This window comes from Doryrhamphus excisus, linkage group LG3 (genome assembly GCF_037039965.1).
Source record: "Doryrhamphus excisus strain RoL-2023G ecotype Guam linkage group LG3, RoL_Dexc_Guam_v1.1, whole genome shotgun sequence".
NCBI lineage: Eukaryota > Metazoa > Chordata > Actinopteri > Syngnathiformes > Syngnathidae > Doryrhamphus > Doryrhamphus excisus.
Window position 1 is genome coordinate 2,619,607 of NC_136359.1, and position 26,025 is coordinate 2,645,631.

Sequence of the window (26,025 nt, forward strand, 5' to 3'; positions counted from 1 at the left end):
TGGGAGGATGCTGCCAAATGACATCCGCCAACAGCTCCAATTTCAAGTTCTAATTTCTAAGTTCTAATTGTATGAAGAACAAGACTGACATCCTGTTTGCGTTACTGCTGTTATTATTAACGGATATCTTCCTTATTAATCATCATTTCATATATTTACAACAGGATGGACAACTTCTATGATTGAGCAAATGCTGGGGTGTCCAAAGTGCGCTCTGGGGGCCTTTTTGAAGCCTGCGGCTCTTTTTTTTGTTTTTTTGTTTTAATTGGCTTGCCACACATTATAAAAATCAAATTTAACAACAAAAACCCAGCAAAAATGAGCAGTAATATGAAGACAAAAATATTTTAGGAGAATAACATAAAATGAGGCAAAAGTAGGTATTTTTAGCAGCATATGGTTGAAATATTAAAGAAAAACAATGTTATTCAAATGTAAAATGTAAAATGTAAAATGTAAAATGTAAAATGTAAAATGTAAAATTTAAAATTTAAAATTTAAAATTTAAAATTTAAAATTTAAAATTTAAAATTTTATTCATTCATTTTCTATCACTTTTTTCTCACGAGGGTCGCGGGGGGTGCTGGAGCCTATCCCAGCTGTCTTTGGGTGAGAGGCGGGGTACACCCTGGACTGGTGGCCAGCCAATCACAGGGCACATATAGACAAACAACCATTCACACTCACATTCATACCTATGGACAATTTGGAGTGGCTAATTAACCTAGCATGTTTTTGAAATGGGGGAGGAAACCCACGCACGCACAGGGAGAACATGCAAACTACACAAAGAGATGGCCGAGGGTGGAATCGAACTCAGGGCACCTAGCTATATGGCCTGCTTCAACGCCATGCATCCACAAAACCAACTAAAGTTGTAATTTTTTGAAATCAGAACAAAAAGGGAACAGATCTTCTCCTGGGAGTGGACGCCCTGGGACTGCACATCTACCAGCCGGACAACAGGCTGACCCCCAAGTGCTCCTTCCCCTGGAATGAGATCCGCAACATCTCGTACAGCGACAAAGAGGTAGGTGCATAGCAAGCACCCAGAGCACGTGTCCCTCTGTGATTAGCAACCAAGCGGCGGCTTGGTTGCTAATCACGTTTGCGAATGAAACGGCAAACTTGACCTTTTGGCGGTGTGAGGTGTTGCCGCGACGCCAGTCATTATGTCGCTTTCAGTTTAGCAGTCTGCTTGACTTAAATATGTTATATAGTTTTCCTAATTATGCTGTAGATTGTTTGATTTTTGAAAGCGATCAAAATAGCAGTCATGCCAAAATGTTGTGTTGCTGCTGGATGTTCATAGTGTCCGAGTGATACTTGAAGTTTTTTTTTCTTTTCCAAAATAGGAAGGTTTATAACAACAATAGACAGCAATGCCATAGAGCAGAGTAAGTCACGTCTTGTTTGCATAAAAAAGTTCCACAATAGCAACAAGGCTGCAAAGCGTTATAAATGTAATATAAACATCTTAAAGCTAGGCTATAATGACCCCAGTGAGCCTCAAATTTATTAAGCGGAATCCAAAAAGTTACCACTTCCACAAGGAATGGGAGGAGTGCCTTTTTTTAAGCTAATGTCTCAGCGTTTTGTTTCATTCTTGCTGCCTAGTGAGCCTCAAATTAATTTCTTTTAAACAGAAACCAAAAAGTTACCACTTCCACAAGGAATGGGAGGAGTGCCTTTTTTTAAGCTAATGTATCAGCGTTTTGTTTCATTCTTGCTGCCTAGTTAGCCTCAAATGTATTTCTTCTAAACGGAAACTAAAAAGTTACCACTTCCACAAGGAATGGGAGGAGTGCCTTTTTTTAAGCTAATGTCTCAGCGTTTTGTTTCATTCTTGTTGCCTAGTGACCAAAATGCTACATATAATTTGTATTTCAATATATTTTGCCTAATAATAGCCCATAGTCCACCACAAAGCAGTGACAATTCATTCATTCATTAATTCATATCTGAAAAAATATAGTGAGGGAAGGATAATCAAACCACAATATGACTTATGATTATTATGAATTAATTTTTAATATGATTATTTTCATTGTGTGATTCATTAATTTATTCCATTCCCACCAGACATTTTAATAGATCTTTTGACACTCCTCCTTCTGTTTAAGTTCACCATCAAACCTCTGGACAAGAAAGCCAACGTCTTCAAGTTCAACTCTTCACGGCTGAGAGTCAACAAGCTGGTGAGTTGCTCGTTACACTCGAACATTCACAACTTCAACTGAAGCTCGTCAGGATTCAGCAACTGCGAGAAGCAACCTCTGGCCTCTGGTTCATGCCCTGCAGATCCTGCAGCTGTGCATTGGCAGCCATGACCTGTTTATACGCCGGCGGCGGGTGGACTCTCTGGAAGTGCAGCAGATGAAGGCCCAGGCCAAGGAGGAGCGAGCCAAGAAGCAGGTGCTGATTGCGCTAATAAATCAAGAACAAATGGGGACAAGTTGGATTGTCTCGGACAATTGTGGTGGACTCCATCCAGATGGAGAGGCAGCGCCTGCAGGAGGAGAAGCAGCTCCGGGAGGAGGCAGAACGGGCACGCGACGAGCTGGAGAGGAGATTGATTCAGCTGCAAGATGAAGCCAACATGGCCAATGAAGCGCTGGTAGGTTCCACTTAATGCTCTGTCGTTAATTCCACTCACAGCGTCATCTTCCTGTTCCGCCCGGATCGCCGCCTCCAGCTGCGTTCGGAGCAGACGGCGGACTTGCTCGCCGAGAAGGCCCAGATCGCCGAGGAGGAGGCCAAGCTGCTGGCTCAGAAGGCGACCGAGGCGGAGACGGAGATGCAGCGCATCAAGGTGACGGCCATGCGGGGCCAGGAGGAGCGGCGTCTCATGGAGCGGAAGATGCTGGAGGCGGAGATGCTGGCGCTCAAGATGGCCGAGGAGTCGGAAAGGAGGTGGGGACAAGGTGGCGGGATTTACATAACTGCAAATATGGGGTTCCATTTTAAATATTTACGTACGTACACACACAGACACACACATACAGACGCATGTTGATGGTTTTCCACTCATGTACAATGTTTGTCTATTCTCGCACCAGTCACTTCATTCACATACAGGCATGATGCACACGTCGATCCATTCATAGCGACATACTGTGAACACTGTCTGTCCATTCACATGCACAAATATCTGGAAACGCGTCTGTCCATTCACATAGACACATAACTTATTAACATCTGTATGTCCATTCACATTTACATGGAAAAACCTGTCGCATCATTCACTAACACACGCCGTAAACATTAGTCTGTTTATCCAGATACACACAAAATGAGCGTCAGCCTCTCCAGTCACATAAACATTGCGCGGACGTGTCTCTCCATTCACATACACACCGAATATAAACATCTGTCTCTCCATTCACACATGTAGATGATGCAAATATGATTCTGTTCCTTACATACACACATAATGTAGACATACAAAAAATGCACATTTTTGTCTGTCCATTCGCGTACACATAATGTAAAACTCTGTCCATTTGCACGTACTGTACACAAAATGTACATTTTTGTCTGTCCGTTCGCGTACCCATAGTGTAAAACTCGGTCCATTTACACATACTGTACACAAAATACACATATTTGTCTGTCCATTCGCATACACATAATGTACATATGCTGTACACAAAATGCGCAATTTGTTTGTCGATTCATATACTCATAATGTAAGCATCCGTATGTCCGTTTACACCTAATGCATACAACATGCACATTTTTGTCTGTCCATTCACATAATCACATCATGTAAACTTCTGTATGCCCATTTACGCGCACAAAATACACATATTAGTCATTCCATTCTCCTATAACACATGTAAACAGCTGTATGTCCATTTACACATAATGTACACAACATGCACATTTTTGTCTGTCCATTCGCGTACACAAAATGTACACATACAGAACACAAAATGCACAATTTGTTTGTCGATTCATATACTCATAATGTAAGCATCCGTATGTCTGTTTACACCTAATGCATACAACATGCACATTTTTGTCTGTCCATTCACATAATCACATCATGTAAACTTCTGTATGCCCATTTACGCGCACAAAATACACATATTAGTCATTCCATTCTCCTATAACACATGTAAACAGCAGTATGTCCAGTTACACATAATGTACACAACATGCACATTTTTGTCTGTCCTTTCACATACACATTGTGTAAACATCTGTATGTCCATATCCACATACACACACTGTGCAAAAAATGGTACATGTTGGTCGGTCCATTCACTTGCACACAAAATAAAAACATCTGCATGCCTATTTACCTGCATACAAAATGCACATATTAGTTTGTCCATTCTCACGCAGACACAACGTAGATATTGCCCGTTTACACATATTGCACATTAACATTAGTAAGTCCATTCTCATACATACCGTATGTCATGTAAAAATTTGTCCATTTCCACATACATGTTCATGTTGGTCTGTCCATTCACATACACACAATGTTAACATTTACATGCAGATATAATGTAAAAAGTTGCCTATGCATTGGCGCACACATACACACACACACAATGCGCACATCAACACTTCCACACACTCCAACAAGTCCTTTCTATTTCATCGCACGTCATTGCTCAGATCCTCAAAGATGTTTTTGCCCGCGCTCCAGGATTGTTTTTCAAACACGCCGACGCAAAAAGACTTCCGTGCGAGGGCGTCGGCAGTGCAGGTTAACATTAAGTCGAGAAACAAGCTCCCCGTGACGCACCTCAGTGTGTCTGAGTATCTCACATCGGGGGTGCACCGATATGCCGCCGCTGAATATGAATGTGAATCGCAGGTAGAGCTTTTAATCCGCCAGTCACGCTGCAGGTCAAAAGCTCACCTTTAATTTGCACGACTTGATTGTATCAATCCACGCCGTGGTGGCTCGCCATCAAATCAGCTCTTTTACCGTACTTAAAATAACGTTCATCTTTGCCACCCAAATTCTCTCAGATGTCTGCACCAAACACATTGAACGTCTCCTTGAAGTGTCTTTTTTTATGTCTCGGGAGACGAGGTGGATGCCGGCGTCCCAGCGAAGCCGTCAAAGTCTCCATTTTAGCAGCATCACTCCACAGGCGCCACTTCAAACTGTGGAAGGCAATCATTTCAAACAGGCGCCATTAACCACTCGCCAGTTAATGCAATTTTTGGGGACGAGCACTCTGCGAATGAGAGAAATTTAAACGCGCGGCACTCCACATGCAAATGCCCACTCCAGGCCCACATAGGTGATGCTGCGTTGCGCTCTTGGGAACACCGACACCCGCGTCTACCCGAGCTCCGGGCAGGATAATAACACGCCGACTTTCCCCCGGTTTGTGCAGTTTTCCTAAGAAGTGCTAATGTAACTTTGCAGCGTTAAAGTTGTCCTCCGCCGTGTGTCCCTCAGGGCCAAGGAGGCGGAGCAGCTGAAGCAGGACCTGCTGGAAGCCAGAGAGTCTGAGCACAGGGCCAAACACAAGCTCCTGGAGATAACAAGCAGAGTGTACACGGTAATGCACCTCAAACACAGAAGTACACAATTACACATTAGATTATATAATATTCTCATACTATTTGGCTTAACAAGAAGAAACTGATGTTTGAATTGGTCACCTGTTCAGACACAGTCTCAAGTTCTTGTTTTTTAATGCACAAGATTAGACACATGCAATCCAGAAAATGATATGTAAATGTTACACTTAGGGGAGAAAAAGTGAGCTAATAAATTGACAATAAAAGCACAAATACTGCGGATTTCAGAAAACAACAGATGGAATGATACAGCACTCTACAAGAAGCAATGAAGTCTGTAAAATTAAATAATAATTAAAAAAAAATCCAAAAATTGTTACAACTATAATGATGAAAATGGTAAAATTAATGATGATTATAATAATGGTGATAATAATAACAATAATAATGGTAGTAATGATGAAGATTATAACAATAATAATAATGATGATAACAATAATAATATTACAATGATAATAATAACATGGGAAAACAAGACTGTGGCATGAATAATGGAAAGTTATATTTTGATTGATATAAGAAATGCACTGTAATGTTTCATATATTTGCCCCAAAAAAAAAAAAAAAAAAAAAACCCAAAACAAATACATCAAATAAACTATATTTAATACAAGCAATATGCCTTACAAATATAATCCTGGTAAGGATTGGCTTTCTTACAGATATCTGATATTGGGGGTGCTGGAGCCTATCCCAGCTGTCTTAGATTTGACCAAAAGCTTCTGAAATATACTTTTAAAGAGCTTGTGACATATTACATGGTTGTAACTATCCCAGTTGTCTTCGGGCGAGAGGCGGGGTACACCCTGGACTGGTGGCCAGCCAATCACAGGGCACATATAGACAAACAACCATTCACACTCACATTCATACCTATGGACAATTTGGAGTCGCTAATTAACCTAGCATGTTTTTGGAATGTGGGAGGAAACCGGAGTACCCGGAGAAAACCCACGCGTGCACGGGGAGAACATGCAAACTCCTCACAGAGGGTGGAATTGAACTCGGGTGTCCAGGCTGTGAGGTCTGTGCGTTAACCACTCGCCCACCGTGCAGCCTCTTCTTCAAAGCAATGTTTCTGAATTATTATCTCGTAATTTAGAGTTTTTATCTTGTAATTTTGACTTTTTATTTCACACCAGATGCGTATTGTGTACGTCATGTATGCGTGTATATTTGAATAGCCAGATTGATTAAAATAAAAGCGATTTGAAAGCGAACGGCACGCTTTCTTACGCCCGCGTGACGTTATGTGTAATTTAAATTGAAGGGGAAAAAAAATCAATAATTATTTTGTTTTACGAGACGTTTGTGGGCCCTTGGAAATCTTGAGGTCCCAGGTAACTGCCTGTGTTTTCCTCTGTTAGGTCCCCCTTTGGCTGTGTGTCACATGCATACATGTACCGTATGTGTACTCAAATGCTTCTGACCGAGACGGACACGCGTGTTCACCATCAGCACACACAAAAACGTACCAAAGGGGGGGTGCACTGTATTTGCCGTCAAATTGCTGTCTCATGCTCTGCCAGAATGCGTTTATGTCGCAGGCACCCAACCCTCCCGCCGCTTACATTGGCACGACAACTATGGGATTTCCATTTATATTGTGTATTAGGCGTTGACAGGTGGCGGCTGTGAGTGTGACATTTGGACAGGATGTGTACGGGTTTATTATTTCCATCTTTATGTATTCCTTTTCCTGCAATGTGCCCTTCAGCCTGTTTTCCATTGCTTACATTTTATTCTTTTTTTTTTACCTTCTTTACTTCCTTTACCCGTCTTTGTTGAATTTCCACTAATGTCTCATCCGTCTCCCCATCGCTCACCCTCCCCCACCCCCTTCCAGAACCCAACGTTGCCGGCGGACTGCATGCCTTCCGAATTGAGCTTCAGCAGCGAGAACCTCAGCTTTGACTTTAAAGACACCGACATGAAACGACTCTCCATGGAGATCGAGAAAGAGAAGTGAGTCACCGACCGCATTTTTCAGTGACAGAACATCCACTCTTGGTTTTCCATTTATGCTTTTTGTAAGCTATTCTCATAACCAGTTCTTCCTAGAAGAAACTGCTGGGTCGCGACCCAAATTGTGGCCCCACAAAAATGGAAAATTCATTTTAATGTATGTATTGATTATATTTTTAATTGATTAAATAAAATAATGGGCTACACGGCGGTAGAGTGGTTAGAGTGCAGACCTCACGCGTTCAATTCCACCCTTGGTCATCTCTGTGTGGAGTGTGCATGTTTTCTCCGGGTACTCCGGTTTCCTCCCACATTCCAAAAACATGCTAGGTTAATTAGGGACTCCAAATTGTCCATAGGTATGAATGTGAGTGTGAATGGTTGTTTGTCTATATGTGCCCTGTGATTGGCTGGCCACCAGTCCAGGGTATACCCCGCCTCTTGCCCGAAGACAGCTGGGATAGGCTCCAGCAACCCCTGTGAGGAAAAGCAGTAGAAAATTAAAAAAAAATAAATAAAGTAAATGAAAATTACTGACAAAAAAATCTATCAATTAAATAAATTAAAATACAAACAATTTACAGTAATATGATTCCTGATTTTTTTTTTGCATGTTTATCACACTTATTTGTTTCAGATCATCAAATTAATGTAAATACTAGTCAATGACAACATTCCAACAACCCGGGAAGGTTCACCACTGTTTGACGATTTGACCATTTGTGGATAATGACTCTCACTGTGGTTTGCTGGAGTCCCAAAGCTTTTCCACACTAATAGATCTCAATTAATCTCAGTTACGTTATGTTTAAAAAACACTTTTTCCCACAGGGCCATGTTATTTTGGATTTTTTTTCCTCCGTTAATAATAATTTCAAAATAATTTTGTGTTCATTTGTGCTTTCATTGACTAATATAAAAAAATTTGATGATCTGAAACATTTAAGTGTGACAAACATGCAAAAAAATAAAAAATCAGGAAGGAGGAAACACTTCTTCACACCACTGTACATCGCTTTTGACTCGTATCGTAACCCGTGTATCTGACACGTATTGAATCGTCTCTCACAAAGAGATTTACATCCCGAATAAAAATGTGACAACGCCACTTCCACATGTGGCCACAAATTGCATCTTCTTCTTTCGGTCTCTCACTTCAGGGTGGAGTACCTGGAAAAGAGCAAACACCTTCAGGAGCAGCTGAACGAGCTGAAGACGGAGATCGAGAGCCTGAAGCTGAAGGAGCGTGAAACGCCGCTGGACGTCATCCACAACCACAACGCCGAGCATGGCACCAGCAAGCACAGCAACTTAAAAAAGGTAACCGCTCGGGAACATCTTCACGTTCTCACCTCGCTGCCGCTAATCTGATGACATGCACGCTCATCCCATTTGTGGCTCTTTGACACGCTCCTGTGGTTTTAACTGTTTAACAAGTCAGCACGCATGAAAACATGGTGTCCTAAGTGCGGCCCGCGGAACAGAGAAAACGAGAAACGGGGAAAAAGTTGTACCCTAATGAAGAAAAATGTCACAATTTTATGAGAATAAACTTGGATCATTATGAGGGATAGTAGAATAGAGTTGAAATGTTAAAGAAAAATATGTTTTTTTAAGTCATAATATGAGAATCAAACTAAAATAAAATTGTAATTTTTGGAAAATTAGCTTGGTGGGAAAAGTTATAATATTATGAGAATAAAGTCATAGCATTTATGGAGATTGTTTAAGAAGAAAGTTCAAATATTTTGAAAATAAAAAACAAACAGAAACTTGAAAAATACTAGCATGCTAACATCAACAAAATGGCATTTTTGGCTATTTTCATAACTAGACCTATGTATAAAGCTCTTTCAAAGCACTATTATGCTACATGTTAGCGTGCTATAGTTAGCATGTTAGCATACAAACATTAGTATCATAGCATTTTTAGCCATTATCTTAGCTAGACCCTTATGTAAACACTTAGCACTATTATGCTATGTGTTAGCATGCTATTGTTAGCATTGGTAGCATGTTAACATTAGCCTAATAGCATTTTTATCAATTTTTGTAGGTAGATTATGACATAAACACTTAGCATTATTGTGCTAGGTGTTAACTTACTTGCTAACGTTAGCATGTATGGCACTTGGTGGAGGTCTGCGCTTGTAATCTAATGAGAAAAAGTCATCATTTTATGAGAATAACGTTGTATTATGAGGAATATGTGTGTTATGTTGTATGATGAGGAAAATAACATTTAATTCTAGCAGCATTAAGTTGCAATTTTAAAGAAAAAATATATTTTTAAAAGTCAAATATTGTGAGAAAAATGTGTAGACACGGTTTGGAATGTCTACTCTAATTTTCATTGTCTTGAAAAAGTCAAGCCCAAACTTTAAAATAGATTAGTCAGCGACAGCGGACGTGTTCTAAAAGTCTATTTGATTTCTTCACTCTTTCCTTTATCTTCCCGCTTTGATGTCCAACTCCATTGAAGTTAATTGTCTCCAAAAAAAAAAAAAACCCGCCGCTCCTCCATTCTTGTCCCCGTCTGTAAAACACGCCTATTTATGCGGTGCTAATTGATTTCGGGTGGACGGATGTGAAAGTTAAGCTCAAAGTTAAAGAAAAGCGGCTTAAATGGAACAGCAGGCTGCGCACATTCATCTTGCTCTCCAGGACACGGGAGGTGATGGAGCGTCCGGAAAGGGCGTTAAGTTAAGGGAAAACATCCGCAAGGCGAGACCAGCAAAGTGTGAAGAATGCTCTGGATGATTAATGAATACCTCTTTAAACGCAGGGCGGCGACTCTGCACATAAACCCTGCGCTCTCCTCCGTACCCAAGCACGCACAATGAATGTAAATAATAGCATAATGCATTCAAGCATGGCTGTTCAAAGTGCAGCACCTTGCCCGCCTTTGGGCCTGGACTGGTGAAAAGAAGAACCAGGAAGTGGGTGTAAAAAAAATGGACATGTCAGTGCTTCTGGAAGCCGGTTAAGCATCCTAGAAGAGTTGAGGCGGTGACGCCACTGAGTCTATTCGTCACTCTGATTCGACACACAATCATCGCCGGGATGGACTTTTCTGACACGTCTGTCATTTTTCCAGACGGCGAGCTGCCGCCAATCATCCCGTACAATGAGCGACCGACTGACAGCACTTGAAATCAATTCCGAAAGCGATCTGCCGACTCCCTCGCCGTAAGCCTGGCTTTCTCTGCAAATACAATAGGAGATGATGGCGACACACAATAGCAAAGATCCGTCCCTTTCCCGCCTCCTTTTCTTCTTTTTGGATTCACTGCGTTCCATCAAGCTGTCCTCGAAAGCAACATTCTGGAAAGTCCTTTATTCGCCTTAAACAGACAAACCAAAACGCTTGGAAGCGAGATAGGAATGGCAATAGAGCAACTAAACAAAAAAGAAAAGGACGTATAAGACATAAATAAGAAAATAAGACAACAATTCCTTTTATTCTGTGGTTGGCTCCTACACTGGAAGTGTTGGCTTATAGTAATGAGAGCCCTATGCCGCTTAGTTATCACTGTCCTTTTCATAGGAACTAATTCTTTCCGCGTGTTCAAGGTTACCATCTTCATTGTTGACCGGGTTTCTCCACTTTGTGAATTTCATTTCACTTTCTTTTTCTTTGACTCACGGCTATCACAACACATTTGGGAGAAAGAACGAAGGGGAAAAGCGGAAGAAAAGGAACTAAATGGGCAGTTAGTTATCAGATCTTATCACATGTTCAAGGATATACTGTCATCTTTATTTTTTATGTTGTGTTGTCACTTTCACTTTCCTTTTATTGAATGCACTGCCATCAGAAGAGTCTAGATCACACTGGGGAAACAAAGCGACAAGAAAAATGTGAAGTATACTGAATTAAACTGACATTGTTCTTTCTCTGTTTATTTAGTTAGCACTGTCCATGTCATAGGATCGGTTCCTTTAACATGTTCAAGGATACCATCTTTATCCTTCATGATGGTCCCAGCATTTGTGTGGCTTAGACCGTTGCCACTTTCCATTTCACTTTCCATTTCGTAGGAGTGGTTCTTCTCACATGTTCAAGGATAAACTGTAATCTTTATTTTTTATGTTGTGTTGTCACTTTCACTTTCCTTTTATTGAATGCACTGCCATCAGAAGAGTCTAGATCACACTTGGGAAACAAAACGACAAGAAAAATGTGAAGTATACTGAATTAAACTGACATTGTTCTTTCTCTGTTTATTTAGTTATCACTGTCCATGTCATAGGATCGGTTCCTTTAACATGTTCAAGGATACCATCTTTATCCTTCATGATGGTCCCAGCATTTGAGCGGCTTTGATCGTTGCCACTGTCCATTTCACTTTCCATTTCGTAGGAGTGGTTCTTCTCACATGTTCAAGGATAAAACATCTTTATCCTTCATGTTGATCACGCTTCTCCACTATTTCACTTTCACTTTCCTTTTCTTTGATTCACTGCTAGAGAGACATAATGAAGGGGAAAAGGCCAACTCTACTGAACCAAAGTTCCCATGTGCTTCCTCACTGTACTTAGTTATCAATGTCCATTTCATAGGATCAGTTCCTTTAACATGTTCAAGGATACCATCGTCATCCTTCACGATGGTCCCAGCATTTGAGTGGCTTGGACCGTTGCCAATTTCCGTTTCGTAGGAGTGGTTCTTCTCACATGTTCAAAGATAAAACATCTTTATACTTCATGTTGATCTTGTGTTGACTTCTCCACTATTTCACTTTCACTTTCCTTTTCTTCGATTCACTGCCATTAGAATATCTGATAGGGAGACATAATGAAGGGGAGAAGGCGAACTCTACTGAACCAAAGTTCCCTTGGTTACTTAGTTATCACTGTCCATTTCATATGAGCAGATTCTTTCACATGTTCAAGGATATCATCGTCGTCTTTCATGACTGTCGTGCATGCAGTCGTGGTTGATCGCATTGCTCCATACCAGTCTAATTTCACTTTCACTTTCTTTGACTGACTGCCATCAAAAGAGTCTAGAAAAGTGATTGTCATTTTGACACGCAACTATGTATTCTTCCGCCAAGGGCATCTCAGCGGTCGCCACGATGACCTTGAGAATTATACTACAAATTGGATGCTCGCCCGTGCAGCTTGTTTCAAAACCGAGAGAGAAACAATTAACGTCGCCGCCATCGATCTTCCGCCGCAGAGAGGGGGAGGAGCAGTTATAGATCTTGATGTTATAGATCTGTCTTCAATCCGCCGTGAGCACGCCGCCTTGGAATAACACGAGCGGATCGATGGCAGTAAACCCACCAAAGTGCGCTAACTGTCTTTCGGTTAGCTACATTTTGCTCTCCCTTAGCGCGATTAGCCGAGGGGAAGCCACGGCAGCTTGTACGTCGCTAATCCACTACCTCTCTGTAACAGTTCCACATGTCCGCCAGCATATCAAGTAAAGTCGGATATCCTTTAGAGTAGTCGGTGTGTGTCAACACACTGCCGTTATTGTCTAAAAAGCTGTGTCACTGAACCGCGGCTCCCCAGTGTTGACAGCACTCGTGTGCGCTACAAGTATTATGGCTGTGAGCCAACAGTTAACACTGTACAAGTTTTTTTTTTACGAGTTTTGATGATGCTTTATGTATATTTAAAATGTCCATGATGTCCCCTCTATTCCTAAGTGGAATAGAAAGTGGATGGGTGAATATATGGACGAATATCCCTATTATAATAGGGAAAATATTAAATATAAATATAAATATACCCTACTTTTGGCCCACCCTGTATAACCGATTTTATGCATTTTATTTTTTAAATAATTTTTTTGTCAGTTTAGTCAGAATTTATTAGAGAATATTTTTTATACTCATTGTACAGATAGAATTGAAATATCTTATTTTTTGGTCATATTTACATAAATTTTATCCCCCAGCCTAATTTTTACTTTTTGTTTTTGTGTTTCTCATAATATTGTGGCTTGAAAAAAAATATTGTTTTTAACTCTTTCAATGCAAAAGACATATATGTTTTTATAATGCAGAAGACATCGATTTTCTTCGAGACACAAGGAGGCTAAAATTAAAATTAAAATTAAAATTAAAATTAAAATTAAAATTAAAATTAAAATTAAAATTAAAATTAAAATTAAAATTAAAATTAAAATTAAAATTAAAATTAAAATTAAAATTAAAATTAAAATTATTAAAATGTTTCTGATTTTGCCGCCAGCAGGCCGCACTTTGGACACCCCTGTGTTATGGTATTGTCTGTGCCTTGACAAGATGATGAAATGTAAGGGTTGTTGATAATTTTGTTTTGATTGCACTCCTAAATTGCTCTCTTTTTAACCCCCCCCCCCCCAAGAATATTATTGTACCACAATAATATATTACAAATCCATTCCATGGTGACTGATTGCACTCCACCAGTAACTCCCACGCGGTGCTGCACTTTTTTCCATTTCCATTTTCTATCTTCCACAGCTGACACTGCAGAGCACCAAGTCCAGAGTGGCCTTCTTTGAAGAACTCTAAAATAGTGTGTTCATGAACGTTCTGCCAACCTTCCTGTCCTGGAACATTCCTCCGCCGCTACGTGACGCACACATCATTTGGGATTCATTTTAAAATGAAAAATGTTGAGCGTACTGAGCGGGTGTACTACTACTAAATCATCTCATTTTACATAATATAATAACTTCGTCATGAAGTTACATTGAAGTACGTCTCTTGATCTTTAAACCAATTGCTAGAAATGTGTAATAGTACATATAATAGTTTGTAGCTAATAATGAAGTAATAGTACTAAATACACTCCTGATCAAAATATTACAAAGTTGAAAAATTGCAAAAAATTATTATTAAAAAGCATTAAAGTGAAATAGGTCAAAAGTACTAGTTATAGCTAAAATAAAAATAGCGTTATTGGTTTGGGCATGTTTGATGCCTGTTTTTCCGGAGGCGAGTGGGAATGTTGCAGGTGGTGAAGATGGCTTCACGGAGGGCATCAGCTGTCCGGAACGGGATGCCCGTTTTTGTAAACATTGCTTGCCATCCATCCGCAAATGTTCCCAATTGGATTTCAATCAGGGGAACAAAAGAGTGACTTTAGAGTCCTTTGTCAGTGAAGTGCACCTAAACCTCCATTGCTCCATCGAAGGGAAACATCCCAGGTCGGATCTCCTTGGAAGCCATCAAGGTTACATATTTTCTCCTTCCCTCCATGATTTAATGTCCCATGTTTGGTTCTCTCCAAACGGGCAATTTTTTGAGTTTTTTCTTCTTAAAAGCTTCCTCTGACAGATGCCGTCTGATGGTTGCTGGACTGCACTCAGCACCAGTAACAAACTTCATTTGGGCCGAGATATGGTCCCGTGTCTTGACGGACAGCCAACGGGGACCCGCCTTTTGATTAAGCTGATGAACAGCCTGCAAATTCTTGCAATTTTTCATCCAGTCTTAACATTTTGATTTGGAGTGTATGATGAACAAAATACATACATATCTACTGCATGAGAACCTCAAACATTCCTATTTGAAAAATTAATTCATTAACTCGCCACTAGATGGCAACAAATTTGCCTTTACTCTGAATGCCTTACCTCTAAACTTGTCAACAAACAAAAAACCTCTATTATCATTCATATTATTCTGGCCATATGCAAGCATATGCTAATTTTTATTTCGGTTATGTGGACAGAAACGAGTTCCACACTATTATGTCATGGATATTACCACAATACTGTTTATTTATCGCGATTGATTGGTTCCAGACCTGACCGTGATAAGTGAATTTCATCAAAGTAGGATTCCTTAATTACAATTTAAATATTTTCATAATTACAACATTAAAAAATCTGGTTATAACCTTCAAAATATAGTTTTAGCATTATTACTGTGGAGGAGCAATTGCAATATAGTGTACTACTATGAATGTGGGTGTGGTGTGAATGGTTGTTTATATGTGCCCTGTGATTGGCTGGCGACCAGTCCGTGAGGTGTACCCCGCCTCTCGCTCGAAGACAGCTGGGATAGGCTCCAGCTTTGTATTGGTAACCGCGGAGGAGCGATTGCAATACAGTCAGCCAAGCCTTATTGTTGTTTAGTCAGCTATAACGTAACACTATCATCTTTTATTATGATCGTTTAGCATAAATTGACCCATATCGGTTAGCTTTTAGCATCTTTAATGTACATTTGCATACTTTTTCTGTCAACGCTGTGAACGCCTTCTGTCCTTTCAGTTAGACTGATGTGTTCTCGGGCACAGAATGGAGATTTCTCCCAGTAAAATTCTCAGTAATGGCTTTGGAATGCTTTCCTTCCGTTATGCAAATGAGCTTCTTTTCGGCTGGGAATTAAATCTGCGTATTAGACACTCCCTGCTGAGAACATCGTTTCCCACAGTCACCTCATGAGAGAACTGCCGCTGGCGGTGTTGACAAATACAGTATGTCAGAGGAAGTAAGTTACTCTTGAAAAGTCAGTTTTAGAAGCTTTTGGTTGAATCTCAAGAATATAAAAATAATCATGGTTTGGAATAATGGAGTTACTTAATGTAAGATGTGATCATGTAAAACACAATAATGTAAAAATGTAAAACAAAAGCTCTTTAATAGTGTATTTTAGAAGCTTTTGGTGAAATCTTAAGAATATAAAAATAAACATGGTTTGGAATAATGGAGTTACTTAATGTAAGATGTGATCATGTAAAACACAATAATGTAAAAATGTAAAACAAAAGCTCTTTAATAGTGTATTTTAGAAGCTTTTGGCGAAATCTAAGCAGGTAAATATTGCAAAATAAATAAAAATAACCAGCACATTCAACCCGGCAGACAGGATTTTGCTTTGGAATATTTTTGCTTCGTCGGTAATATTTAACAGCTAATATTGAACTTTAACAGCCTGTTTTAGAAGCTTTTGGTGAAATCTAAGCAGGTAAATATTGCATAATAAATAAAAATAGCCATCACATTAAAACCAGCAGACAGGATTTTGCTTTGGAATATTTTTGCTACGTCGGTAATATTTAACAGCCTATTTTGAACTTTAACAGCCTGTTTTAGAAGCTTTTGGCGAAATCTAAGCAGGTAAATATTGCATAATAAATACAAATAACCAGCACATTCAACCCAGCATACAGTATTTTGCTTTGGAATATTTTAGCTATTTTAACTTTAACAGCCTGTTTTAGAAGCTTTTGGTGAAATGTGATGAACGTAAGCCTTAGTGTATCTCCATCGTGATCAGTGGTGGCCAATAATTTATGCCAAATATTTCCTCCTTTATCCCATATGACGTGGCCAGACGGCGTCCATTATCATCAAAGTCTTTATTCCCTTTTGTTTTGAAAAGTCCCCAAAATATGTCAGGCAGGTCTTGAGGGTATTAATTATCATAAAAGCACGACTTGTTCATCTGTCATCCATCTTAACCGGACTAAACTGACCCACTTCTGTGGCGGGCTGAGCTGCCCGGATGTGTAGCGTTTTGGGGTGGGGGGGGGGCGTTGTTTTGGAGAGAAATGGCCTCAGAGACCCACTTAGGAGGGGAACATCTTGCTTTGAGGCTCCCGGGTCTGATTAGTCATTTCTAGGGAAGAAGAGAAGCAAGTCAATAACTTGGAATGCCATTCTTTGAAAAAGACTTTTTTCTACACTTGGAGTAGAAAATATCTCTTCTTGGAACATCTACTACATTTGCATTACACCCTCTATCACCCTAATACCCTAGTCCTCTATCACCCTAACCCTCTATCACCCTAATACCCTAGTCCTCTATCACCCTAACCCTCTATCACCCTAATACCCTCTATCACCCTAACCCTCTATCACCCTAATACCCTAGTCCTCTATCACCCTAACCCTCTATCACCCTAATACCCTCTATCACCCTAATACCCTTTATCACCCTAATACCCTCTATCACCCTAATACCCTCTATCACCCTAATACCCTCTATCACCCTAATACCCTCTATCACCCTAACCCTCTATCACCCTAATACCCTTTATCACCCTAATACCCTCTATCACCCTAATACCCTCTATCACCCTAATACCCTTTATCACCCTAATACCCTCTATCACCCTAACCCTCTATCACCCTAATACCCTAACCCTCCATCACCTTAACTCTCTATCACCCTAACCCTCCATCACCCTAATACCCTAACCCTCTAACACCCTCATACCAAAAAACCTTTCTCACCCTAACACCCTAACACCTGAACTCTCTAACACCCTAATACCCTATCACCCTAGACCTCTATCACCCTAATATCCTAACCCTCTAACACCCGAACCCTCTATCACCCTAACCCTCTATCACCTTAACTCTCTATCACCCTAACCCTCTATCACCCTAATACCCTGGCCCTCTATCACCCTAATACCCTAACCCTCTAACACCCTAACCCTTTATCACCCTAATACCCTGGCCCTCTATCACCCTAATACCCTAACCCTCTAACACCCTAACCCTTTATCACCCTAATACCCTGGCCCTCTATCACCCTAATACCCTAACCCTCTAACACCCTCATACCAAAAAACCCTTTCTCACCCTAACGCCCTAACACCTGAACTCTCTAACACCCAAACTTTCTAGCACCCGAACCTTCTAACACCCTAATACCCTATCACCCTAGCCCTCTATCCCCCTAATACCCTAACCCTCTAACACCCGAACCCTCTAACACACTAATACCCTAACCGTCTAACACCCTCATACCAAAAACCCTCATCCTCACCCTCTATCACCCTAACACCCAAACTTTCTAACACCCGAACCTTCTAACACCTATCTCCCAAGCCCTCTATCACCCTAATACCCTAACATCTAGAACTCTAACCCTTTATCACCCTAACACCCCAATACCCTAACCCTCTATCACCCTAACCCTCTAACACTCCAATACCCTAACCCTCTATCACCCAAATACCTGAACCCTTTAACACCCTAACCCTCTAACACTACAGTTTTCCAACACCCCGATCCTGTGTTAGCATGTTTGGGTAGCCAATGAGAAGCCAGCAGCCTTTAGTAAAGAAGTAAAGCGTGACGTTAATGACGTGTTTTACTGGTGGAGATGCGAACCAAGGTAGCTAAGCGCCATCTCATGGACGCGTTTGTTGACAATGGCGGCATGGCATCAAAGGTGCGCTAAAACTCCCAAGTAGGCCAACTTGTTGTGTGCTGAGTGAGGATGTCATCATCAGATGTTATGTAAGCGGCACGGAGCTGAGAGCGCCTTTCATTCATGTGCTTCACACACAAGATGCTGGCCTCGCTAACATCAGCATGGCAGACGTCCCAGTGCGCGCACGCACGCACGCACACACACACACACACACACACACACACACACACGCACACACACTCTGCAAAGAAACTCAAACCGCCGTCAGGTCTGGAAGTTCTCCCGCCTGTAATCTCTATTTTTAGGCTACCGAATCGCGTTTCCACTGTTTTTTTTTTCCCTTTCGTGTGACTTTCTCAACGCCTCCTTCCGAGATCCAAACAGCGAGGCCTAAATAGCGTCATGTGACAACCATGAAGCGTCCATGCAGGCGGTGCTGGTTACTGCTGTGTAACTACAAATGATCCAGGGTCAACATGTGGCCATCACAAAAACTTTATTAAGCACACAGGCAATGTTTTAAAGCACTTTTTAGCCCATTTTTACTGTAATACAAGTGTAAAAAGAAGTTAACCGCTGTGTAACTACAAACGATCTGTTCCAGGGTCAAGATGTGGCCCTCACAAAGGCGTTATTAAGCACACAGGCAATGTTTTAAAGCATGTTAGCTTATTTTTACTGCAATACAAGTGTAAAAAGAAGTTAACTGCTCTGTAACTACAAATGATCTGTTCCAGGGTCAAGATGTGGCCATCACAAAAGCTTCATTAAGCACACGGGCAATGTTTTAAAGCACCTTTTAGCTTATTTCTACTGCAAAAAAGTGTAAAAAGAAGTAAACTGCTGTGTAAGTACAAATGATCTGTTCCAGGGTCAAGATGTGGCCATCACAAAAACTTTATTAAGCACACGGGCAATGTTTTAAAGCACTTTTTAGCCCATTTTTACTGCAATACAAGTGTAAAAAGAAGTTAACTGCTCTGTAACTACAAATGATCTGTTCCAGGGTCAAGATGTGGTCATCACAAAAGCTTCATTAAGCACACGGGCAATGTTTTAAAGCACCTTTTAGCTTATTTCTACTGCAAAAAAGTGTAAAAAGAAGTAAACTGCTGTGTAAGTACAAATGATCTGTTCCAGGGTCAAGATGTGGCCATCACAAAAACTTTATTAAGCACACGGGCAATGTTTTAAAGCACTTTTTAGCCCATTTTTACTGTAATACAAGTGTAAAAAGAAGTTAACGGCTCTGTAACTACAAATGATCTGTTCCAGGGTCAAGATGTGGCCATCACAAAAGCTTTATTAAGCACACAGGCAATGTTTTAAAGCACTTTTTAGCCTATTTTTTTTACTGCAATACAAGTGTAAAAAGAAGTTAACTACTGTGGAAATACAAATGATCTGTTCCAGGGTCAATATGTGGCCATCACAAAAACTTTATTAAGCACACGGGCAATGTTTTAAAGCACTTTTTAGCCCATTTTTACTGTAATACAAGTGTAAAAAGAAGTTAACTGCTCTGTAACTACAAATGATCTGTTCCAGGGTCAAGATGTGGCCATCACAAAAGCTTTATTAAGCACACAGGCAATGTTTTAAAGCACTTTTTAGCCTATTTTTTTACTGCAATACAAGTGTAAAAAGAAGTTAACTACTGTGGAAATACAAATGATCTGTTCCAGGGTCAATATGTGGCCATCACAAAAACTTTATTAAGCACACGGGCAATGTTTTAAAGCACTTTTAAGCTTATTTTTACTGCACTACAAGTGTAAAAAGAAGTTAACTGCTGTGTAACTACAAACGATCTGTTCCAGGGTCAACATGTGGCCATCACAAAAGCTTTATTAAGCACACAGGCAATGTTTTAAAGCACTTTTTAGCCTATTTTTACTGTAATACAAGTGTAAAAAGAAGTAAACTGCTGTGTAAGTACAAATGATCTGTTCCAGGGTCAAGATGTGGCCATCATAACAGCTTTATTTATCTGTTTAGATTCGGGATTACAGGCCATGTTGGATGAAATGTCCAATTTTCAGAATCACTTTTCATAAATAGTCAAAGCGAGAGTTTGAAAGAAAAAAAAAGAGATGCGTTTTATTTCATCGTCTATTTCCTGCGACTCCACCAGGGATGTCGTTTATCGGCTGTGAAGCCAAGAAACTCACTCAAAACAATCAGAGAGACGCGAAGAAATGAAATGAAAGTAGCCTTGCGTCGTTCCTGGCGGACCTGCCAACATGGCGGCGCTGGCTCGCCTTTTGTTTTTTTGTGTGTTTTTTTCTTTTTTCACATGAGTGGGTTTAATTTGCTTCATCGCGGCGGCGGAGGGGCTGATATCAATAGAGCGGGAGGCGAAGCGCGGCGGGGTCCTACAGGCCTAATTTCATCGGGATCATCCGCAATTGGCTCTCCCGCCTGTTTCCATTAGCCTGCGAGCGGGCCTGAAACAAACCAGGGCGGATCAATGAGAATGTGTGGCGGCGGCGGTGGCGGCGGCGGTGGCGGCGGCGGCGGTGGCGGCGAAGAGAGAGAGAGAAAAAGTGTAACGAGGAGTCGCTGGTGTCTGGTTTTCACGGTCAAGTGCTTCCAGGGAAAATGTGAAAGCCAGAAAGACAAGAATATATTGGAATTCATCAATACCATTTTTAGCATGGGGAAAAATAGTCTGTTCCAGGGTCAAACTATTAAGTCGACAGGTTTCCACTTTGACCTTGAATGGCAAAAGTCAATTTGCATCATTTTCCTAAGCATTCTTTACTGTCGTACAAGTGTAAAAAGAAGTAAAGAACCGTTGGTGTTAAAAGATGAAAGCATTGTCGACTAATAATTCATAGTTGTTCAAATTACATGTAAAAAATGAAAAATATTAACATTTTCAAATAAAACAATAAAAGTTATTATAAAAATAAGAGCATTATTTTATTGACATTTTTCTTAAATAATGTAAAATAAACTTTAAAATGTAACATTTTAAAACGAAAAAAAAATGGCCAATTATTAAAATATAAAGTGTTGTATTCAAATAAAAACAAATTAAACACATTTAAAACAATTAAAAATGTAAAACAAAAACATAAAATAAAAAAGAGAATATCATTAAAATGTAAAGTAAAATGTGTTAATCAAATAAAATACATAAAAATTAAGAAATTAAATGTGTAAAATTAACAAAACTTGAAAAATATTGAAATATAAAAAAATTGTCTTCAAATACAAATAAAATTTGTCAAATATTTTTTCAACAATATCAAAAATGCAAAAATTATTAAAATATAAAAGCATTTTCTTCAAATAAAAATCAATTAAAAAAATAAAAACAGAAAAAATGCAGCAAAAGAAAATTATTAAAATAAAAAGCATTGTCTTTAAATAAAATAAAAATACTTTTTTGAATGTCAATAATGCAATTTTTTCAAAAATATAAAAACATTGTCTTCAAATAAATAAATTTTAATTGTAAAGAACAAAAAAGAAACAGAAAATGATTAAAGTTAAGTATTTGCATTTTTTATGAAACATGCACAAATTTAATATAAAACCATTGTCTTCAAATAAAAAATTAATTTTAAAAAGACATAAAAATATGAATTATGTTAATTTGAAAAAGAAAAAAGTTACTGTAACACTGCCAACCTTAAGAGCAAATGTTTGGGCAAATGTAAGGACAATTGCTTCATTTTTTACGCATTCTTTACAGTCCTACAAGCGTAGAAAGTAGGGTGGCACTCTTGGATTTAAATATAAAACATTGTCTTCAAAATAAATAAATATTTTTAAAAAATGAAAAAATTAAAAGTTGAGTGACAAAGCATGGATGTAAAGGCGGTTGGCATCTTTATTTGGCATTCTTTCCTATCATTCAAGTGCAACAAGACGTGAAGCACTGTTGCATTGAAAGTCTTTACTTGGCCAACATTTTTTTCATTCAAGCTTATAAAGAAGTCTGAAAAACAAACGCATTCAACAGGAAAGACCAAAGCCGAAAATTGCACCATTTTTAAACATTCTTAACAGCTAAAACATAACGCTAACCATGCTAGCGGGTGAATTAGCATATGATGGCGCTGTCCCAGTTTAGAAATCTGGTGAGGTTTCCCAAGAATTTGTGCAACATTGGACTTAATTAGTGGCTTTGCTGCACTCCCGGTGTGATGCAGTACACTTGTAGTATTGCCGTACTACGTATGTACACACATCAATACGTCTCTGACAACGTGGATGGAAAGTCTTTGTAAAAACGAGGATTTATTGATGCAAGTCTTGCATTGGATGAGCGAGGTAAAAATGTCAAGAATCACAAAGAATGCGTTTTTTTTTTCATGTTTTTTAGAACGCTAAACTCACCCGGTGCCATGAAAGCAGCATGAGACGTCTCGGCTTCCTTTTCACGAGCAGCAAATGTTGGAAACCCAGATGATGAAATCAATTGTGTGTGTGTTTGTGTGTGTGTGTGTGTGTGTGTGTGTGTGAGACTTCCACACACCAGCTGTTGGCTCATGTCGCCGCCGTAATGACTTTTTTTTCCTCCCTTCGCTCGCTCAATCGGCAGCTGCAGCACCACACACAAAAACCTTCCATTGTGTCGCACTCCGTCGTTGTTCGCGTACGCTGCCCCTTTGTCGCCCGACAACTGCGCTAAAATGCTAATGACGAGAATATGATTTTTTTTTGCACGGCGCAAAATGAGAAAGACTGTTTTCCGTATTGCAGCTGTTGATTAATTACATAATGTCATTGTATGCTCATATCACCTCGTACTTCGGTACGGGACAAAAAATTGCAAAATTTTAAAATTCCAAAAAAAAACGTTAAACTATATTAGGAAAGCAGGAAGTGAACAAATGTAACAGTTACTGATTGTAAAAGTACCAGATGGAGGGGTAGGATTTAATAAACTTTGCTTCACCTCAAAGTCCCGCTAAATTTAAATAAATACATGAATAAATACATGAATAAATACATGAATAAATACATAAATAAAATAATTTTAAAAATTAATAAAAAAAATTAATTAAAAAAAATAAATAAAAAACTTAAACTATATTATGAAAGCAGGAAGTGAACAAATGTAACAGTTACTGATTGTAAAAGTACCAGATGGAGGGGTAGGATTTAATAAGCTTTGCTTCACCTCAAAGTCCCGCTAAATTTAAATAAATAAATACATAAATAAAAATAATTTTAAAAATTAATTAAAAAATTAAAAAAAAAAAAAAAAAAACTTAAACTATATTAGGAAAGCAGGAAGTGAACAAATGTAACAGTTACTGATTGTAAAAGTACCAGATGGAGGGGTAGGATTTAATAAGCTTTGCTTCTTCCTACTCCTTTTGGACATGTGGAACTGGGAACTGATTATGTGATGCATTCAATTGTAATCTGATGCATGTTCTAATGAAATTAAACCATTACCATTACCATTAATAGCCTAGGCTTTGGACTAGCCACCAAATGGCTGGCGTAAATGTCAACGTTGTAAACAGTTGTTGAAAAGTCGCAGCTTTATAAGAATACATTTGAAAATTGGAAATTCCTAATTTTGCAAGAATAAAGTTGTGTAATATTGTGAGGAAAAAGCAGTAATTTTACAAAAATTATTGATTATAGATATTGATTGCTCACATTGCAGCTTATCCTTCACGTGAGTGGATGGAAGACCTCGCTCGGCCATGAGTGACTTCATTAAAATTCTCCACGCCGCGTTGCCTCCGGGTGGAGGGAATATTCTCTCTCTCTCTCTCTCTCTCTCTCTCTCTGTCGTTTTCATGGCTGCTCTTTGCTTGGCCGACACTTTACGACACTCGCCGCGAGCCCTACGAGGACGTAAAAGCGACATCGTGTCGTACGAGGACGGGCCACTCGTAACCTTCCACTTCCACTGCTGCGACCTTTCGACACGTGTCGGTACGCACATTCGCCCATTATTCCTCATAATATTACAACTCTGCTATTTTTATCAAAATATTATGACTTTGCTCTTGTAAAATTACGCGTTTGTCATAATATTTAAATTTTATTTTGTAAAATGAAGACCTTTTTCATATTCCTATGGCTTTATGCTTGGAAAAGTCATTTTTTCAGAATAATATGAGTTCATTCTTGTAAAATTACTCCTTTTAATATGATACATTTTACTCATATGGCAACAGTATATATCGTATATTTTTTTTCTTGCAATATTCTGTTTATCGGAATCTAAACATTTTATATTTGTGTAAATTTATGGCTTTTTTTTTTACATTTTATTCAATTAAAAATAAATTACCCCCCCCCCCAAAAAAAAAAATCAGATTATCTCATATTACCACATTATTCTTGGAAAAATTACATGTTGTTTATTTTTAATTACAAATTTAATTAAAAAAATTCTCTGAATATTATATTTTTATTCTTGAAAAAGTATTAAATTAAATTTATGAATTTTTCCTCATTATAATAGGACTTGTGAAATTACAAATTTTCCCCACTTGTTTTTCTCCTCTTATTTATTTTTGAATTTTTTTCAATTAAAACTCTTTACAAGTTACTTTCATAATTGTTTCTATTTTCGGAAAAGTATGAATTGAAAATTATTCCTTTTTACTCATAATATTATAACTTGTAATATTACAACGTTATTTGTTTGAAATTAGCTATTTAAAATTACGACTTTCTGCTTATGAAATACAAAATAAATTCTCATAAAATTAGCAGTTTATTCTTGTAAAATTACTAAAATTATAAAAAATAAAATACAATTATTAAACATTTTAAATGTATTAACAATTAATATTACAGATTTATTTTTTACATATTATTCTATAAAATTTTTAAAATTAAATGATGCCTTTTTTTCTGTTTCTCCTAAAATGAGTTGGTCACGGCGGCTTGTCGCTATGCTGCAGCACTCCTTCTCCAGGGTGCACATTTTTGGAGCTGTCGTGGCTGTAGGCAACCTCCTGATCATCAACATCTCCATCAAGGCCGTCAGCTCCTTGAACCACAAATCCTTTCGGACGCCAGTTTTCCCATCGATTGGAGCCGCGAGCCCCTCAGCTGATGTTGATTGACAGCTCCGTCTCATTCAGGCGCAGACGCCCGCTCTGGATTATCGACGGCCGCCCGCCGGCGGGATCAATCAACATCACTTAGGCGGCGCCGCCGGGCCACGTCTGTCAGATGGTTTTGTCACACGGACGTTTTTTTTTTTTTTTTTTTAACCACTGCCGGCTTCTCTAAATCCTTTCACTAAGCATACATAGAACATGATTGATTGATTGACATATGTCAATTTCTGTTCTTAGTGTCAGCACTTCTACTCCTTTTCCTCGTTTTTTTGTTGTAGTAAAAGGTTAAGGTCCCCAGCCCGCATTTTGGACACCACTTCTCTAACCTAACCACA

General features: G+C 39.0%; 1 protein-coding gene across 2 annotated transcripts in view; it reads left to right on the forward strand.

The window, feature by feature from the left end:
- The window catches only part of nf2a (NF2, moesin-ezrin-radixin like (MERLIN) tumor suppressor a), a 43,258-nt gene extending 17,485 nt beyond the window's left edge, over window positions 1-25,773 (forward strand). Inside the window, exons 8-16 of one of the 2 annotated variants that reach the window (XM_058070669.2) lie at window positions 896-1,030; window positions 2,124-2,198; window positions 2,302-2,415; window positions 2,495-2,617; window positions 2,696-2,913; window positions 5,429-5,531; window positions 7,400-7,518; window positions 8,679-8,838; window positions 25,529-25,773. In XM_058070669.2, coding sequence (XP_057926652.2) covers window positions 896-1,030; window positions 2,124-2,198; window positions 2,302-2,415; window positions 2,495-2,617; window positions 2,696-2,913; window positions 5,429-5,531; window positions 7,400-7,518; window positions 8,679-8,838; window positions 25,529-25,693 — 1,212 coding nt within the window. In that variant the 3' untranslated portion in view covers window positions 25,694-25,773. Of the gene's footprint in view, window positions 1-895; window positions 1,031-2,123; window positions 2,199-2,301; window positions 2,416-2,494; window positions 2,618-2,695; window positions 2,914-5,428; window positions 5,532-7,399; window positions 7,519-8,678; window positions 8,839-13,979; window positions 14,995-25,528 lie in introns of those variants that run through there. The other variant, XM_058070671.2, reaches the window with a different exon arrangement.
- The last annotated feature ends 252 nt before the right edge of the window (window positions 25,774-26,025 follow it).